We start from the raw sequence: 21484 nt of genomic DNA, 5'->3' as shown, positions 1-21484 counted from the left end.
AAATCTTCAAAGACAGCAGTATAACAATTACAATTACATAGTGCTGTGAGAAATTCTGTAATGAAGTCAGCACTATGGTAGCACAATGCAGTTTTGTACCTTCAGAGATTAAAGACTAAACAAGACAATGTCATAATTTTGCAATCGACAATCCTTATGTTAGTCACACTTGGCTGGAAGAACGGGGAAACCCTTTTTCAAAATAAAATATTGTATGATAATAGATGACGCAATTTTTTCTACTTCATTATACAATGGCTTTGGCCTTTCAGTTCTGTGTCATAATATGAAAGTTGAGCACTTTAATTTGACCCAGCTGATATAACGATCATAGTAATGTCTGGATCTTATGTTTCTGTTTAAAACATACATTGTAACAAAATAAGGGTCCTGATGCTTTAAAGATACAAGTCATAATGTTTCTGAAAGCAATTTAAAGTACCACATACTGTAGCACAGCCTTTAAAGTCAGGAATTAAAATCAACCAAGCAGATTACATACAGTAGTTTCTTTGTTTCCCTAGCACAGCAAAGTGACAGAGCAACGAGGATTTAAAGCCTAAACACACAAGCTATTATTTACAAGTATATTCACTTTTTTTCAGGGCCCTCAAACTAAGCCTTATACAGTCAAAAGTTCTGCCACTAATTCGACTCATGTCACCGAAAGAGAGACAGCGTTAGTCAGCTAATGTACAGTATAACTAGCACTACAACCCTGTGCAAAGCGTGATTCCAAAATTTGCATTGGTGTGCAAAAAACTGCTTTGACCTTGAAAATGCCCAGCGATGAAATCTGCTCCAGGTGTTTATTTATGCAGCTAAAAGCTTCCTCCTTCAAAAATGAAAATAGGGTGAATTTTACAAAAGAGGATATGGGTTACTGGGGGCACAGAATTAAAGTTCAAGTACGAAGATTTACTTGTTTTTCTGTTTAAAAACTTTTTTTTAATTTCTTTAATTTCTTAAACATCTTCTCTATTGATTTTTTTCTCAACGTTTCAGCAAGTCTTTTTTTTTCGTTTTCTGCCTCGTCTACTAACTTGTTCTGTGACTAATGTCACTGAGGTTACATTTTTCTCAATCTCTTTTGTGAAACCTTCAGCCTCTCTTATGCTGTGCTATATTACTGCAGCGATTGAAGAGCAAAGCAAGATTAATGTCTTTCTTGACTAAACATCTTTTTGAATTCAACTTGTTTTAATCCTAAAATCATTTTTACAAGACAAATGTAAATTCATTTTCATTTTATTTTGTTCCAGCTCATCTTGGGCCCACAGGATACAGTTTGTCTTTATTACACAACATCATTGAAAATAATGACAGCAACAATGATTAAGTTAAAAGCACTTTATAATTCTTTTTTTTTTAATTGTGCCCTCATGTATCACACAGCCTGTCTATAGTTTGCTCTCACTGGTTGACAAGTGTCACAGGGTTGCCACCTGAGCCCATTATAACCAGACATTATGAGACACAAATCGCCAATTTTAAAAATGCACTGAAATGGAAATAAATTATTGTGGATATTGAGCACTAAAACTTTACTAAATTGACATTTCAGTTTAATTGCATTGTGGGCACTAACGATAAGATAGTTTTGCATGACTTTTTTGAAAATGTAACTTAGATATTTGTTCTCTTTTATTTGTCATCATTCTTTATTATGTATTAAGTATAATATATTATGTCATTCTATATTATACACAGCCCAAATAAATAATCGACAGCACACTTTTGCCCATAAGAATGCATGTTAGATTGGTGACATAGAGACATACTGTACAGTATTTTTAAAAATGGTTAAGTGCAAATGACGAAGCTAAATAGAAAATACGGATTACTTCAGATTTTTTCATATTCACTATGTTAATGCCAAATATGATTATTAAGTGGCAGTATTAAGAAAAAGTTTATAGCACTCAATAACCTGTTAATTTAGTTAGGTTTCAGGGCAGTTTCCTAATCCTGTTCTGTCTCAAAGTCTTTGTTGATTATGGGGCCATTGAATAATTGGTGAGCACCAGAACTCAAATGTTCAACTTACTGGCAACATTTATCCCATCAGCCAGGTCTTACAGTACCTGGAGGAGGGCCCTGCTAAAATATACAATACCTACACACACATAGAATAATTTGCATAGGGAACCAAAAAAGACTCAATGCAAGTCGGATTATTGTACATCAAATCTAAAATACTGTCATCTAATTGGCTGATGCAATTTTTTATATACAGTATATAGTATATCGTGTTTCCTGTACTAGCCAGATTGATCAATTTATTTACAATCCTGTAAATATCTCAACTTTTTTCCTGAATTACTGACCTTCTGTGCCATTTTTAATTCTTTAATGCAAAATGCACTTTTAAGAAACTTTGATATCAGTGTCCAAATGATATAGCATTTCCCCTTTTGTGTATAACTATACAACCCCACCCACATTTCATCATTGATATTTTTTGTTTAGTTAAATGAATATTCTATTTATTTTTGTTCTTTAACTTTTGCCATCAAGATGTATATAATAGAAAATAGAAGATGTATATAAGATGTATATAATAGAAAATATGCATTATGGCAAATAGACATTTGGTCAATAGACATTGGTTGGCACACTAGACTAAATATATCCCGTGTTACGGATGCCATTCTCTCATTTAATTGTCAAACATAATATGTTGTTGGGGAAAACAACAGGAAACACACTGGTCATATTATTGTAAAACACTTCAATTTTACACAAGAGTAAAAAAATCATTAACCCAACATTATCCAGTTTGTCCGGCTCCCCCTGCTGGTAAAAATGTTTTTGTTACCCAGTAACAGTACGCGATCTATTTAAACCCATCCTCGAATTTCTAGTATCGTAAAATTGAGGAATAAAGCTCCTATTAATTTACAATTCCAACATTTACGTAAATTTACAATTCCAACATTAATTAAATCACAAAATAAGTGCGATATTTCGTGATATTCCGAAAGGGCTGTTTTCTGTTGTAGGAGAGGAAAGAGGGTTGTACCACACAATCTACACAATAATCGCTGTTTTTTGTAATGGATTGACTTTTAAAAAGTTTTAACTTAAGTTTTTTTTTTTAAGGTGATAGCATAACAACCTCTGCTCTACAGATTTATTATCATCATTTAGGTTTATATCTCGGTCATGATCTTAACCATTTCCTTTGTTAGCAGACTAGTTTGCATTCATCATATGATTTTTAGACGTTTTTAAGCTATGGCGGTTGTCTGTTAAGCAATGCAATTAAGTACCTATTGCCACCTCTAACATTCTGTTTTGCAAATGCACTTAGTTTGCTATTTCGTGTTTCCTGAATAGGTTTCAATTACTCCGCATTAGTCAGCTTTGTAAGGATGACAAAAACATATGGCAAACTCCGATACTGCTCGCCCTGCCTTGTCATTTAACTGATATTTCTGTCTCCTGCTATAAACTCTTAATATGAGGGCATTTACCTATTTGTCTATTATTTAGACATTAGCATCAACAGCGAAATCTAATTATACCGAATACAATGCATAAACGTCTACGCGCGATCTGTTGTACAGTACATGTCACACATAATACAGTTCCCAATTTACAACAACTACTGCAAGAGTTCAATGCGATTCATTTGATGGAACCGCTTGTAAATGGCATCTCTTTCTTTCCGGCTCTGATATCTAGTGTGTTATATACAGTACAGAACGTTGCCTATGGTGGTATCGCTTTAGCTCTGAGGTATTTGTTATCCATTGAGTGTTGGGGAGTGTACTCCAGATACCTCCCAGCTTGGGCAGACCAGCTCACACGTCGAAACAAACCGGTAGAAGTACCACCCAAATTCTCTCTTGTGGTCCTGCTCCAGCACTTTGTGGAAGCTGCCGTGGGTACAATCAGACCACAGGGAAACAAGGATTTTCTTGGTTCCCATGGTATTTTAGATGCCATTTCACCACTATAAAAGCTTTAGCCTCTACTGTACATCAGTTCTCACAAAGCACGATACAGTAGCACGTCAAATTCAAAACGGAGTCACAGAATAATGCAGGTACCGTATTCCGAATCTGTCCCCTTTTATTTACACGGGCATTCATCACCTGGTTGCCGAAAATCATTAAAATGAAAAAAGCTTTGAGTGACAAGCTGTCTAGAATAAACTCTCTCTCCAATGGAGGTATAGAACTATACCCAACCAGAATAACATGTGGTTTTATAAAAAAGTACATAATGAGCATGCATTAAATAATTTTAGTGTCATGTGGTTTAATGGTTAGAAAGAAAGATTGAAAGAGCCAACTTGCTCGTATTGCCTCAATAACCCCCTTTGAATTTTCTGTTATTTAACAGGCTAATCTTTGTTTATGGAAATAAAATGGCCACAAACAAAGCTTGTGACCACATACAAACGATGAAGAAAATTACCGTGCAAATGCAGTAAATCATGTTAAGAATAACGAGATAAAACGTCTCAATTAAACACTGAAAATTAAGTACTGTAACTACTGGAAACCTTACTGCGAATACCGTTGTATATTTCCCCTTTTCTAGAGACTATGAAAGCTTTCTCCAAAACAGAACATTCCCCGAGAAGTGCCTGATAAAAAAGAGAGGAGAATGGCACAGATTCTGTGTCCCATACCATACAGTATATCAATTTATTTCAAAACAAATGGAAAGTAGACGATATTGTATCACGGGTACTAGCTCGTGTGCGTTTTTAAGCTAAAAGGTGTTTTTCCTTTTCAGACACCACACCTCTCTTCCTAAAGACAGGGAATATTGTACGGTAGGTAGAGTAGGTACTGGACCGAATTCTCCCAAGACCCTGTAATTCAACACAGAACTGTTGCGCAAAGCATGTTCCAACCATTTTAAGAGAGAAAAACATGCAGAACGGCACCAAGTGCATTACATCAAAACATGTTTATTGCAGAAACAGTCTTCAATGTTATTATTTGCTACAACAGCTCGTGGAAAAGACTCATCCTTATAAACGATATGTTACATTGTTTTAAATCTATTTTAAATGTGCTTTGGAGGACAAGAATGGATACAACTGTCCGTCGTTTAATAACAAAGTAAAGTTTATAATGAAATTAAAAACAAAAGAAAAGAAGTGTAACACAACACTAGAACATTCAACAAATGTCTGGTATGTGTGCATTGCATAGCTTAAGTATTACTTCAGGTGGACTGTAGTATAATCTTAAAATGTGACAATTTCAGAATTTACAGATGTCACGTTTCCTTTGACATCGTTAAACTAACATCTGTTCATCACCAGAAAGGCTTGTATCGTGAAACAACCCGCAATCTGTACAAACAATACAGGATACAAGGCGGGACTGCCAGTTCATCACTGTCAACTGCCCACACACAGAGAGTTAGAATTCAAGGGCACCAATTTACTCTGACACCCATCCTGTCTCTGAGAAAAGAGGGGTATCCGCGCGAACACCCATAAAATTATGCCCAGTTTTGATTCCTGTTATGGCATAAGAAACGCTTAATAGAGTAGCATAGTTTATATTGATTCTAATATTAAGATTTTCATATCGCAAAACAAATTTGTCATAGACTACAATCAATTTTCACATACAGTAGCAACATTTCAAACACTTATACTAACTTAAATTCCTAAAAGGGTGTCCGTGCACACAGTGATCACTCTGAAACTCGCTATTAATAAAAAAATAATGCTGACTCCAGGACAGTAACCAGCAACACGTGACCATCTTTTGATAGAGGTGGATCTTTAGTGACAGTAGTATTATGTGAACAATCTAGTTTAACCTGTATGAAAACTGTATAATCTTTTACCGTAAAAGACCGAAGTAAGACGCGTCTGATTGGCTGACCTCGTGGAAAGAAAAAAAAACCAAAAGCTTCGTGTACTGCCCACCCACCCACTGTTTATATGAAGCCCTGGTCATCAGTATTTTCCTCCCACATACAAGCACATAAACCCAGAGCTCATGGCAGCTAGTTATTACCGAAGTTACCTGCGAAGTCCTACAGGAATGGAGAACAGCCAGCAGCGATTCGATTCGGGACAGAATACAGAGCCGACTTGCAGACCACTCATTTTTGGGACTCTCGTTGTTATGGGATTGCTTCAGATCGCGTCGAGTGTGGCAATTTTACTACACTTAACAGGTCATATTGGTCAGGTATGATCTGTTTTTCATGTATTTTGTACACAAGTGGGCATTTTAGAAGCGCATTTCTTCGCGCTGCTCTTCTTGCTCACCTGAGGTTAAGAGCGCTGCGCGGCATGGAACTGAGAGGGGCTGTTGAACCAGTCAGAAACTAGCACTCGACGTAGATGTAGACGCAAAATATTTTCAGTCCATAAACCGATCTTTTTCAAAAGTCGTCAGAGAGAGGTTTCTTTGCTTCTTATACGAACTGGGCAATCGGATAATAAGGGGTTGAACGCATACAAGTACATCCGGCAGGGCTGTAATGACAAGAACAAAGAATACAACATAATTTTGTTTTGACCTTAAAAAAAGTTTCATATACTGTTTTACGATTAGTGTTTTGCTTTATGGTTTGACACATTTATCAGTTCTGTGTTAATAAAAAAGTTGAATTTATGTGAAACCCAAGAATGTCTTTCGGGATTTTAAAGATAAATTATTCGATTTATACAGTATGCTACCAACGAGCTACCCACGGAATATTTATTACGGAAACTGCATGTAGTTGACAACGCCACTCAGGGCTCAACAGGGGCTTCGTTTTCTGAGCTGTAAACGTTGTTGCACATGTACCTCAGATAAGTATGTTTGTAGATTAGAAAGATTTTTTTTATCTGGTTATTTCGGGAAAACACGCTAAACGTTGTTTGTAATGCATGTTATTTAACAAGTTAGAAAAAACGTTCATTTGCAGTTTTACTACGTTTCAGTGCTTATCCAAACAGAAAATTTCTTGCAGCATGTACTTTATTCATTGATACTGTAATACTAAAGTGACTGCAGTGTAGTAGGAGAAGAAATTGCGGCAATCAGTTCAGTAGATTCTTGGGAATTTAATTCACCATTAAAGTCCAACATCCTACCTGTACAAGAGAGTTTGCATTTAGGGTGAAAGGCAAATGGTACAGAAGTGATTTAATTAAACACTTTACACACATATAGAATATCAGAGTGGTATCATCGAACACTTTCTCAACTTTAGTGTGAATCAAATATACACATATACTCTATTTTCTGCCCATTTCTATTGATCCAGTGTATTTTTCAGCAATGATTTTAGCTACTTTGTGTCAAAATGTGAACACGTGCCCCAGTCTCTTCTACTTCAATTTAGTGATTTAGTGAAGCTCCTCATATACAGTATACCGGCCGAGACAGATCTGCTGCCACAGATATCATTAACTTCAGCAGAGGAAGAAACAAGGCTGAATAATTTCAATTTACTTATCTGGAGGCACCTCGGTATGTTTCTTTCAGAGTACCTTCAGTTTTTATACTACAGTACATCAGCTACTACCAAATAGTCCAACATCCTACAGGTACAAGAAATCTTCATTTAGGATGAAAGTAAATGGATTCATGGTGATTTCATTTTCCAGGTGTGTCTTCTAGAAAAACACAGGTGAAATGCTAAGTTCAGGGAGTTGTAAACCGCGAGGCTTTAAAAGCTTTAGATTCTAAAATTCGTTCTGTGGTTTCGTTATTTACAATGGATATATTTTCCTCTCCCATCCAGTCATTCCTCAAGGTTGTGATCCATTGGAAGTATGGGATGTATATAATTTGCTTTATGCTTTATAGCGTGATATACAGTATAGGCCTAGGCACTCACTGGGAAGCACAGGCAGACTGTGATTCGGGTTCCCTAGGCAGTCTCCACACCTAGCTGACAATGTTGGCTGGGCTTGCATTGGCAGGGTTCCCCAAAACCAAAACGGCAACCCCCCCAATCCCCCCATGAATCTCTGAGCGCCCCTGAGCCAGGCTGCCTTGGGTTCAGTGAGAGTCTGTCCTCATCTGCATGCACTGTGAGCCTTGCAGTAGGACAAAGGCAGGTGCATATGGAGTCCATACTGGATTGAGGGTGAGGGTGACAGAACAAGCTTCCAGACTTGGGAAGGGGGTCAGGGTATAAATAGGAAATGTGCAATTTGTGGTAATGTGGAAGAAAGGAATGTGTTTCCTTGTTTAAAAAAAAACCCATACAAAACCCACTTTTTACAAATATTGAAAGTGTATTATTTACAGTACATGTTCACAGTCCTACACTGCTTAGACAAGTAGCCAAAAGTACAGAAGTGATAAAGTTAAACTATTTTTTGTAAGCTAGCATTGTCTGCTGTTGTTGTTTTTTCGATCTTTTTGGAACGTCCTTATTCCTAGAGTGGTCTCTGGGGTATGTCTTCAGTTTAATCTCAGATCTAAAACCAAATTCCCTGAGGTAATACATGTAGATCTAGTGTGTTACTTTGAAAGAGAGCGGATATCTTTTTCCATGAGAATGGTAGAAATCTGACTAACTGTGGAGTAGTATATTTTGAGCGGTATTCTGGATGTGATGATTTTGCAGTTACTAGTTTTACAGTAAGTATCTGACGGAGAGTTTTGCACTTTAGCTGTCTGAGGACATCTTAAGGTAGCACTCGGGTATCCAGTATGCCTTCTGAAATAAAGAATAATACTGTTTTCTTTAGTGAGACTCTGAATAAACATTTATCTGTTTTATAGGATCATGATCTCCTTAATCTTCAGGAGCTAATCTTAAAATGTGCTAATTTAAGGTATTAAGTTTGAGCATCTAGTCTGTTTGGAAGTTAACAGCTAATTATGGGAGGGCCTCAAATTATTCATTAGGCATTGAATGTATTTAGGCATTGAATGTAATTACACAGAAATAAAACTCTAATGTCATAAATTACTTTATTGGGTTAATAAAATAATGTGCGTCTTAAGATATGTGTAGTGTTACAATCTGGCATCCAAAAAGGGATAGTAAAAATGTTATATATATTAAAGTGGTATAATACCAAATATTCTGAAGTGCATCACATACAGTATGCTTTAGAAATGCATATGTGACCAATGCAAATCTAAACACGTGGTGTGATGTCTGTTATTCAATTGCCATATACTGTACTGGGAACTCGTACTCCGATCTGTCTTGGGCTGATACCAAGAGAGGTTTGAGATCTTAATTTGCTTGATTCATCCTTATCACAGGGCCAGCACATTATGTATTTTCAGTGGCATTCTTGACACATGAAGGAAAGGGGGGGTTTGGAGAAGATGCTAAAGTTAAACTGGTCAACGCTCTAGCGTGAAAATTAATACACACTGGTGGGTTACTTACTGCACGGCTTCCTGTAACTACTTAACCACACTTAGCATTAAATCCTGTCATTGAAATGTGAAAATACCCTTAAATACACTGAAATACACAATAAATTTAAGTGAGTAGAAATAGAAGATGGACCTGAAAGGTAACAAACGAGAGGAGGCCTTTCAGCCCATCTTGCCTGTGTTAAAGTTAGTTCGTGGTTAATCGATCCAGGTTCTCATCCAGCTGTTTCCTGAAAGAAGAACAAAACCCATGAATGATAAAATCACTTTACTAGCCATATACAATTTCTTGCATTAGGAATTTGTCTTTTCACAAACCCCAACTTGCTCTCCATGAGACACACAGACAGGGAGAGAAGCTTGGGGTCAGAGCGCAGGGTCAGCCATTTATACAGCACCCCCGGAGCAGTTGGGGTTAAGGGCCTTGTTTAGGGTACCAACAGAGTAGGATACCTCTGCCAGCCACAGGATTTGAACAGGCAACCTTCCAGCCACAGGCGCAGATCCTTAGCCACAGTGCCACCGCAACTCCAATAAACAATATGAAACGCTTCACGAATTTGCACATCATTTGCGTGTCATCAAACACATTATGCTGATAATACAAATGTAGTGTTTTGCTTAAAATATTGCTGATATAGGTATTTTTTAATATAGTGAGGATGATATATAGATGTAGTGTGTAGATTTAGTTGGAAAAGTCTGAAAAATAGAATTATGTTGTTTTTGTTGGGGATGGTTTTGCTGATGAAAACCCAGTTATCCTAGCCTTACTTATTTCATGATAATTTAGGTTTTGCTGTTTGTTTCTTCAGGTGTCATCAAGTTGTTACAGCAAGAAGGACATTCAGACAGAATTACCGTCAATACATGACAAACCACTAGAGGTAAGTACTTAATATCTGCACGGACATTGACAATACCTTTAAAGCAGAGCGCCATTTGTGTTCTGCCTCAGTTATAGTATTCCATATCTGTAACCAGCTCCAATCACGAAGGCATAACTACTATATGCAATAGGATAAGTACACAGTCTTATTACACATACTGTATCACATACTTGTTAAGATTAGTTTAAAAAGGTCATGTTGTAATCAGACGATATTGACCTTAGTATTTATTAGAGAGGTGGCTGACTTTGTACTTTTAAAAACTGGCAAATGCAAAACTCCTATGCTTGAAATTGTATCGGCAAACAAATGGTGTGGATACTATTCATAGTTGAATTTATATTATTCCATATGTCTATCATTTTTATCAATTTCCTTTGATAAAAATATCCTGATAAACTGTAAGGGATCTATAAAAAAGTACATTTATAGATGTTTTCTTGATGCTTTTGCATTAAGGATGGTGATGGAGTAAACCATACTAATGTATTGCAAGAGTGCTTTTGAGGTAGGTTTAAATTGTAGCACTGAGAAAATTATACACCCAGAAAAGCAGCAAACATATTTCTTGTACTGAAACAGCATAAAACTTGCTCATATTTTCATGTAATTGTATTTATTTTAAAATACTGGTATGAAACGTAATATTTATGCTTGCTTTGCATTTCATATTTTGCTTGTTTCCAATTAGGAAACAAAATTCAGTTTTTATGCTTACTCTGTGTCTATGGTAATTCTGTTCTCAGTTTCTGACATCTGACACATTCCGTTCCAAGAAGTCACCAAGATACCAAATTTTTTTCAATTACACTTATCCATAGGTAGGCAAGGTTAAGTTTTCCTAATCTCTGCTCATGAAAGACAATTGAAAGCTAATAGAAATTGGATGCCTCCAGTTTGCTCTGCATAACTAAATTAAACATTGACTGATGGAAAAAGTACACTTTTCGTGGTGGCTGGGGAATAAATTACTTCTCATTTTTTTTTATCAGTGCTGACCATATAAAGACTGCAACACGTGAAGAACTTACTGGTGAAGTTTGTTTTTAGATCTAAGCAAATTTATAGTTATAATTAACTACCATGGCAAAATACCATGAATCGTATTTCCTAAATAAGTGAACAATGAAAATTAATAAACAGTGTAAGTGGAGATTGTGCCAATTTATAAACAGTGTCCAATGCCCTATTTACAAAATATTTGGAAATGTATTCCAACAAAACAGAGTTAACATACAAATACTTCAGGGCAATAGGAGTGTTGTCATTTCACAATAAACAGAACTAGCAAGGCAGGGCTATGTACTGTACAGACAAAGAGCCAAAGATTAATACAGTAGACAGATGTCTAGTTCTGTGGTGATTCATTGTACCAATTTCTGCCCTGGTCCGAGACCTTTCTGAAAAACCAAAAATGTCACCTGCCTCATATTAAAATGTAAAATTAACAATTTTTTTAAAACAAGTAATTGGTCTGCTTTGCAGATGAGTATAGATTTTACGGTAAAAGTTTATTCATCAGACCATGATGCAATAGCTTTAATGGCATAAAAACATGTGTCTGAAAATTACAAGAAGCCCTTTGGTGTTCACAAATTGTTTCATTACAAAAAAACACAAGGATTAGGCATTCCTAAAAGAAAATTAAGAAGCTGTTTATGTAGTAAACTAAACTGTGAATCATTTCTATTTTCAAAACAGTTTAGCGCTAGGTATTAATGCTCAGAAGCAAAACGTATTTTGCTGTTAAGCAAAACATAGCAATCCATCCATATTCCGCACTGCTTTATCCCAGGCAGGATCACAGGAGAAGCCGGCGCCTATCCCCACAAGCAACAGGCGTAAGACAGGGTACAGCCTGGGCACACACACACTCGCAACCGGGCCATTTTTCTACATACTGTACACCAGTTATCATACCAGCATGTCTCTGGACTGTGGGAGGAAACTGGAGTGCCCAGATGGAAAAAACATACAAACTTCATGCAGATAGCACCCCAGGAATTGAACCCAGAGCCCAGCACAGTGGTGGGTTTCTGGCTGTGGGAGCATTGCTACAGGATATGCTGCACTATCTCGCCACCCAGCGAAAATATTGTGTTGAGAATTCTAAAGAAAAATGGCATAGGAATAGCTTAGGAATAGTTTGCACAAGCTCAGCTTGCACTTGTAATAGCTTGTGTGTCTTTCTGCCTTTGTTTGTGCTCCTTTGTTATTTGCACCATACCCTATTTTGTTATGGTGATATCAAGGCATGGAGAGCAAAAGAAACCTTTTCACCCCCAGTTGCGTCCCACGCTCTTGTGTTTTTTAGGTCACAGTGTCTTGGGCCTTAAAAAGAGATGCCTGTTGCAAGACTGTGGTTGATGTTTTACGATTTGTGTTGGACTTTGGTGAGGAAATCAATACAAACAGTGCAGCTTACTACAATTGAGTAAGAAAGTAGTTTAGATCTGTAGCATTCCAGCACTTAGGTTCAGTTTGGGTTCAAGTTAAGAAGTTGGCTCAATTTGTTGAGGTCTGACTTCCAGTTCAGTTCATTCACTCTGCCAGGCAGTGTTGCCCAACCACACTTTGCAGTGTGTAGTGAGCGGAAGAAGAGAACGATTTGTACAGAAGGAACCCTATTGTTCAATATGTGGGATGTCCCCCTTGCCTAAATGCTCATTCTCTACAAAGTGATGGCCACGAACAACGGGATGATGCAGAGTAACAGACAGCTCTCACCTTTACTCTTAATGCTGTGCATTGCCTCAGATCTGTATGTTGTCATATTATTTTCAGTTTGATAGAAATGCAAACCTGCAAAAAGACGGTCTTCCTCACCACATTCCTTTTAATATTAGTTTTAGTTTCTTTAAGATTTCATTTGCGTTCATTTGCTGTTGTGCAATGCTGCAGGCTTATCACAATAACCTACAGTAGCATGATCTTGCTCACGTTGTACTACTGTATATGAATCATTTTGTATTGTAGTACAGAAAAACATTTGAGACTGTATGGGTTCTATGAACTTTATTGAACACCAAAATAAATAAATGGGGGTAGTTCTGCAAAGTTTTTTGAAAAATGTTTTTTTTAAAAACATGCCGCTTACATTTAAATTTAATCCTTTAAAGAGGTACACACCAAAGAACTGAGGCCAGACCATTTTAAGTAGTATTTGGTTTTTTAAGTGGCTTTTTGGCATCCCCACAATTCACAATTGAATCTCTTGCATGATTCAAGTTTGCAGAACTCCGAAGGAACATAGTATCGCTTTGTAACAGTATACAATTTTGTATCAGAGAGTGTCAGGTTATTATCAGAAAGAGAGAGTATAAAGCATGTGATATCCATCTTAACAGTGCCGATGCTTCCTAAGTGAGTTTCAGACAGAAGATTTTTAGTTGTAAAACTTGTGTTGTTCTTTTCTGATATACAGTAGGACTTTTCCTACACCAATAATTCTTTGCTCAGTGGTGTCTACAATATGTGCCATAATAGTGTCTAACTATTTACAAGACTTCTGCAATGCTCTGCAATTCATTATGACATTTCTGTAAGTTTAATCAAGCTTGGAGGGGCTTTAGTAAGAGTACATTCTGTTATGGGATGCCACAGCACATCTTTGAAAGGCCTGGATTAAATGCAGAAAAACATACAGTGAAGCTTGAAAGCCTCCTGTCACATATTTTTCTTATTAAATGTTCCTTTGATTTAAGCAGATGCATTTAGCTCGCACTTGCTTTGTATGTGGTCTCTCTGCCCATAGAAAATGCCAAATAGGGTTTCAGTGGCACTTGAGCAGCAAGCGTCTTCAGCTGTGGGGCCTTTGATTGTATTTAGTTAATCTTTAGTTGACCAAGACTTTAATGTAAAGAGAGAGGAATTGGTATGATTTTTTTGTTAAGTATATTCTCAAAAACAATGTGTGACATCTGGAAGGAAAGGCTATTGATAGAATGAACCTCAGAATTCTTCATTCCTAGTTTATTACATAACACTCTTTTTTTGTACATTCTATTGTATTTTTGTACCTTTTCTTAGGCAACAGTCATGTTATTACAACAAATAATGCATACAGTACTGGCACTTAACAGGAATATCTGTTGTTGGATATCTGTGCCAGAGCTTGAACTCACAAGAAATGTTCTGACCCCAGTTGTTGAGAAATGCTGCTGGTGTTTTGTTGCGCCGCAAATTGTTTTCCTTTGTACAGTAGGTGGTGATTCCTAGAATTTATTCTCTCGACAGCTTCTCGTCCCACAGCCATAGAATTGACAGAATTGACTGTGTGACTTTAACCATTTGACTGTCATGAGCTTTGTTTCCATTGCATACCTTGATCTGACAGCTCAGTGTTTGAGCATTTCTCAAAAACAGATTTAGTTGAGTAAATTTAAAATTTTGCAGGCAGATGAAAGGCTGCTCTATTGTCTGTTAATTTTTACAATATTTTTTCTTGAAACTTTCAAAACATGGAAAGGTTCAGCATTCGGAAAAGTGGTCACCACTAAGTTAAGGTTTAATGACAAGTCACTTATTTCCATTTAGAAAATGTTGCTGTTCCGCCTGGAAACTCTTTCAGAGGTGGGGGACTTCACTGCACAGGTGTATGTAGGTCTTTAATGGCAGGTGATTTTCTAACCAGTCCTGATGGAGGAATAGTACCTGTGATAGTAAAACACTGTCTTTTTTCTGTAGTCTGTAGTATGGACATGTGTTTGATATTGTTTCGATGAGCTCGTGAAGAAAAGCATTTTCTTACTGCAGTCTTCTGAATCTCTGCCAGGGACTTTTCTGCATATCGGATCATTCATTGAGTATGTTCTGCATGCATATGCTATTGCCTTAACAATAACAACCCACAAATGGCTTATACATCCATCTCATAAAAAACCACAAGTATGAAACAAAAAACCTCTCCAATGTACAGTGCTCTGCTTGGATTATTTTAAAACAGTAATGGAAAAAAAAATAATGGATATTAAAAATAGAATTTGCCAAGTAATTTGATTTTTTTAAACTTTGTCGTTATGTTTGTCCGTGTCTTTCAGTGTAATATAGGAAAATAGCAGTGGATTTGAAATTACATTGTTTTACCCAGTCTGCCATATTTAATGATATTAGTACTTCACAAGGAAAGCTTACCTCCTGAAACTTTCATTGCAATGTAAGTGAAACCCCTATGTGAGCATATGCAGTGAAGAAACCTTTAAAAAATTATCTTGGCCTTGATCCATCGTCAGTTTTACTGTACATTTAGAATGCTGCATTCTGCACAAGAGATCACACTCTTAAAAAGATAATATTCATCTAACACGAAGAACACCAAATCAGTTTTCCACCGTAAAAAATCTCAAGGTACTCAAGTCCAAATGCCTACAGTCATCTTTAACAGGCAATCCATGAATTATTAATTCCTTCCACTTACTGTATATAGCATTTTTCTGGACACTCCACTTAAAGCATTTTACAGAGGTATTGGGGATTGCCCTCTGCCACCACCAGTGTGAATCTCCACTAAAATGAGTGCGCCAGTACACTCACCACACATCAGCTTTCAGGGGGAGAAAATGAGAGTAATGAAGCAGATTCATTGATGGGTTAATTAAGAGGCCAGGACTGGTAAAGGCAAAGGGGAAACTTTGCTAGGACACCGGGATAACACCCATACTCTTTTCAAGAAACTCCCTGGGATTCCTGATGACTACAGTGTGCTTGGAGACCACAGTATGCAATAGGGAAGGCTCCAGAATTTTCTCTGGAAGCTTGTACATTACAGATAGATTGAATGTGATTCGTTTTAAAACTGTGCCGATATCAATAGGTAATTACTTTGAAATGTCTGATTTCTTTCCTTAAACCACATGCAAATATAAAACCGCATTGTTTTGTGTATGTATTGTATGTCGACTTCAAATTTAATGAAACCTTTTGTATGAACCGTTACTAAAGTTTGACTTGGCATGAAGGCCCAGGTGGCCATTCATCATTTTTCTATTCAAATAAATCAAAAGCTTAAGACTTTTTGTGTGCAAATTGAAAAACTGTCAAAAAAGTACTTGCATTTATTTCTAGGTGGATTGTTAAAATGTTCTCATACATCTGCAATCAGTATTTTATAAACTGTCGCCCTCAACCTCGAGGAAATAACATTTCGGGTCGTTCTTAAACTGCTCAACTATTTCTCCATGCTAGACCTCATAAGCTCCTTCTTGGTGTGTCATCTGCACTTTCTTTTACTATAAAACATTAAACTAGAGATTGTGATGATAAAATGCTCAAGAGAACAAACAAACTTAGGCTTTTGTGTTGTTATCCTTTATTACCAAGCTTGAGCTTCTTGATAGAAGACATCCATTTTGGAAAAAAATATCCAGACTTTGGAATCGACAGCATCTGGTCTTGGTCCTCCCTTCTAACCAGGACACCAGATTCAGAAGATTATTGTTTCACCAAAGGAGTGGCATTCTTTTTTTAATGTGATCCTCCTCTTTCTGTAGGAATCATTCTGCTCATGAGACTGTCCCAAACTGACTTTCCCCATGTTGACATGATTGAGTGATTTGCAGCTGTGCTCTGCCTGCTCATGGCCATTAATGTGACCTTTGCAGGACCTTCCATAAACATTATGAGGTTTTGTTAAACTTCCGGAGTTCTTAAAACATTAAATAATGAAATCGGCAAAGTTTTTCAATGAAAATGACCGATTAATTACTTGTCATCAACAGGGCTGATCAACTGTGTTGAAAGTCAGAGGCCAACAATGTGTGTGGTCTCCACTGGAAGCAATATAAGATGTTCAGCTTCGGTATACTCATGTTTTGCACTAGGTTGCAGATATCTTCCAGGACTCCTCTTTTACAGCCTGGACAATCATATACAGTATCTTATCTTTGATCTCCTATCCCATGATGCCACTAGTTGTCCCAGCTCATCCCACAACTGTTCAGTGAGGCTTAAGGCTCTTTCTTACCTTGCAAGAAAGCCAGTGGTACACAAGCAGCACAAGGACATTCGTTGTCCTTCTAGAATGTTGTCATAATTTTCTGAATACAGTATTAAATCACCTTGCTGTCAGCTTGCTACCAAGTATTAAAAATGGAATTCTGTGGCAACAAGAAACTCCGCCTACTCAATCACATTTGGTTCTTCCCATCCACTTTCCTGTTGTACACAGCAATTACTGTAATTTTCTCTCTTTCTGAGCCAACACTGAATCATTTTAAAACAGAGAATGACTCCAGGAGCAGACAGGGAGCAAGAGTCCCTGTCTAACCTCCAATATACTGATATCACACAGGCATTGTGCTCTTGATAAATTGAGTGTGTTGGATCTTTTCTTTTTTCCTTTCTTTATTTTTACCAGGTTTGACATTCAACAAGTTAAAGCACCCCAAGCAAGATCAAATCTGTCACTACTGAAGTTATGTAGTGCTTTCAGTCAGAAATGAGCAATAAATTAAGAAATGAGAAATGGTGAAGTCAGAGTCACTTTCAGTCAGGCAATTCATCAGAATGGTGCCAAAAACCTTTACTGTACATATGCAACATCTGTATATTTTTCTAAATAAACAGGCATAGTGATGTTGCTTTTGATGCACATAAAAATCCTTTAAATAAGATTCAATTTTATTTCATTATCTGTGTTCACAGAGTACTCAGACGGGAGGACTTATTGCAGATGCACTTAAAGATCCAAGAAAAAAGGACCGATCAAGAAGCTGCAAATCTCAGAAAGACCTTAAACCTTCAGCTCATCTTACCATTAGGGCACCAATAAATTTCACACAAAGTAAGTAGACTATTTGGTTCTTATGAAGTTGTGCTTTATAAGAGATCATTGCAAATGAAAATTTGGTCTAAGTTAACAATCTCGTAAATAGAAATTTGAACACAGTTCTCATCATTTGTGGGCACACTGTCTGCCTGGTACACTGCTGTGGATACAGTAACAGTGATATGTAATGTTGGTTAAAGTTCTGGCTTACTGTGCTTCATTGTACTCAATACTGCATTGTGTTTTGTGATGTTTTTTTCCTGCTCTGGATCTTGTAACGTGTTTTGCAGGGATAGAGCAACTATTATTTACTGTCGTGCGTTTCGGCTATCATTTCCTTTCCTTAGGGTTGGGGGTTTCAAAGTGAAAATAAAAACAATTGTTCGTAAAAAAATAAAAGATGAAAAAATCTAAAGCACAAGACGGCTAGGTATCTACTACAGTACATATAAAGGACTCCTGTCTGAAATAGAGACGTAAAACATAAGCATTTACTTGCAGGACTGTCTAGGTTTTTGAAATTGTTGTAACATCTGTGATACTTTAATTGCGCAATTGTGTGGGCTGGGATGTACAGAATGACTAAGGTGAACTAGAGGTTAGTCCAAAAAGTATAGCCAGTTTACATTTTCCTTAATGCTGCTGGATGTCACTTCTCTGAATTCACTTAAGTAAATTATGTAAATCTTTTTTTTCCTTTTATGTTCCCGTTGTGCTTTTTAGAAGGAAATATTCAACTAGCGCTGATACACTGGAACACCAACCATGGTCTGGCTCATTTGCGTCACCTTGGCTACTCTGATGGAATCATCAAAATTCTCGAAGGGGGATTTTACTACGTTTACGCCAAGACCTGCTTCCGTTATTATGCTGGCGTTTCTGGGGATGTTTTAAAAGATGACACCATATTGATACAGTATGTTCATCATGAGAAACAAGCACAAAAGACAACCATTGTGCTGATGAAAAGTGGCAGCACCAAGCATTGGAATAAGACTGACTTTAATCTGTATTGCATACAGCAAGGAGGAGTCTTCCTTTTAAAAGATGGTGATGGAATATACGTAAAAGTGTCAAATTCATGGTTGCTGGATCCGGAACCTGAAGGGAGCTATTTTGGAGCCATTAAAATGAGCAATTTAAATTAATATCTCTGCTACTGAACTGTCTGGTGTAAATAATCCTGCCTATTGAACAGTTTCAAAAATGATCAAGAACCACTGAGCACTTGCTTACAGCAATACTGACTGTTTTATTTTGAGAGCTACAAGGATTATGTGTCTGACGTATTTGCTTTGAAAAGAAAAAGTCTTCATAGAAAAAAATGGTTTCTTTTTTCAATTGTCCAAATCTAATGTCAGTTCTCATTGTTATGTTTTAATAGGCATTATTGCTAATTGTATCAACTGTGGTTGATAGTGTCTGTCGGCACTTGATGTTGTATGACATTGCCTTGCAATTGTATGTTCTGCTGTGGAACGAGAGCACTTTTGAAACTCACAGTGCAGCAACTGTGTGACGAACCTTTCTGTACATAGTACTCTCTCTGCCTAGTATTTAATATAACTTATTATTAATAATAAAGATTAGAAAAGGTTAGGTATTATTTAAAAAATAATTCAACATTTTTCAAAAAAAGAAATGTCTTGCTTTTTTAATATACTGAGAGGCGCTGAAAATGCAACAAATGAGTTTTAGGCTAGATTTTTATTGTCTCTCGGTGTGTAAGCCTGAATGTGAAATGCTGATGAATTCAGTTTCCTGATAAAAAGTATACGTTTAAATCCAGTCAATGATAGCAGTGGTAATTATAAAATGTTTTATTATTAAATAGATTATTACGTTTTTTTTTTACTCAGAAAGTAGATCACACATTTCCTGCATACTGTGTACAGAAAAACCTTTGCCAAAGAAATATCCAGAGTACCCTCTCCAGGTATCGCATTTTTAATCTTTACATTTAAACTTAACAATGCAGTGAAGCAAACTTTTAATGCAAGTAAGAGCAGTAAGCTGGTGTTAATATGTAAAGTTTCATACTCTGTAGCATATTCAGTAGAAGGTTCTGGGATGGAGTAATCCCAAAATGTTGTCTGTCACATTGTCTAACCTGTGTCCTGAACAAGTGAAATGCACTAAATTCAGTTTTACAAAGAGACAGGTATCTCATTGTGCAGGTAATTATTGAATATCCATATATATATGTGCTGATAATTATTGAAGACTTATCTATATATACATCCATCAGTTTTCTAACTGCTTCACCAAATTCAGGGTCACAAGGGAGCTAAAACCTATAACTAGGCTAGCAACGGACACAAAGTGGGGTACACCCTGGATAGGATGCCAGTCCATCTTAGGGTACATATCCATATAGTCCTTTTTTATTCTTTGCTTAGAAATCATAGTGAGGAATTATACACAAAAAGTACTCAATTGTTTTTCTGTCTGACACCGGCAAATAAAAGTGCATTTTTAACATGCAAAAACATACAAATGTTTACTATAGCAATATGCATTTTGATGTATTTTGATATGAGCAATACTTTGTGCACTCAGTAGCAAACATAGTATGTACCAAACATAGATCTTTCGTTTGGGTGCTTGCTGTAGTTTCTTCCTTTAGGAAACAAAAAGAGTCAGGTTGCAGTTACAAAAGCACAAGTGCTCAGGTGGAAAGAAACTACAGAATGTAATAGAATGTACAGACGCAGTACATAACCAAAGATGACAATGATTTATGCTCATTTCGCAAATTTTTAAGTTATGTAAAAATGCTCAAATACATGTCTTTTTTTAATTATTTATATCACTTAAAGGAATTAAATACTTTTTCTAAATAATGATGTATTTGTCCTTTAATACAGTACGTGGTATGAACGACTTGTTTCATGAAGGATGCATTGCTTGCAAGAATGAAAATTATTTAAGACAAATGTGTCCCTGAAAGTCCCACCAATACAAAACATCTATGAACTCTGAATCTGGATTTCTGGTCTGGTGGGACTGGAAATCAATATCAAAAGTCATTGGACTGGAGAAAGGAGGTGGATATTGTGTGGAGACACCAACACATGAACCACAGCTTGCATTTTCTAAAAATGTCTCTTGAAAAGTTGCATGTTTTATAGTCAACCTCCATGCTCTAAGACATTAAGATGTTCCAGTAGACCTCTTTGAGAAAAGCCTGCACCACCCACAGTTCAGTTGTTCATTCGCCAGAGTTTTTTAGTAGCAAAGTCATTATAAAATATAAGTAACTATCTTCCACTCTTCAGATTAACCCTCAAGTACACCACTTCTCAATAACAAGTATAAAAGGGACAAGTGTCCACAAACTTTTGCCTTTTATATAGAGTGAGAGACCCATGTGTGCTTAATGCAGCTTCACTCTTTACCTCTATTTTTCCAATTTAACTTTAAAATTGACTAATCACATTACATAATGAGACACTGAAGCCTTAGAAACTAAATACTGGAATATTCTTCCCCACTGACTCTGC

General features: G+C 36.6%; 1 protein-coding gene across 1 annotated transcript; it reads left to right on the top strand.

The window, feature by feature from the left end:
- Positions 1 to 5919: 5919 nt before the first annotated feature.
- tnfsf11 (TNF superfamily member 11) lies at positions 5920 to 20824 on the top strand. Its single transcript, XM_015363713.2, has 4 exons — positions 5920 to 6173; positions 10142 to 10213; positions 17858 to 17996; positions 18705 to 20824. Exons 1-4 carry the CDS (start codon positions 5979 to 5981, stop codon positions 19127 to 19129), a joined length of 831 nt encoding a protein of 276 aa, XP_015219199.1. The 5' UTR covers positions 5920 to 5978; the 3' UTR covers positions 19130 to 20824.
- The last annotated feature ends 660 nt before the right edge of the window (positions 20825 to 21484 follow it).

This window comes from Lepisosteus oculatus, chromosome 15 (assembly GCF_040954835.1).
Source record: "Lepisosteus oculatus isolate fLepOcu1 chromosome 15, fLepOcu1.hap2, whole genome shotgun sequence".
Taxonomy (NCBI): domain Eukaryota; kingdom Metazoa; phylum Chordata; class Actinopteri; order Semionotiformes; family Lepisosteidae; genus Lepisosteus; species Lepisosteus oculatus.
This window is presented reverse-complemented; position numbering and strand designations above follow the sequence as displayed.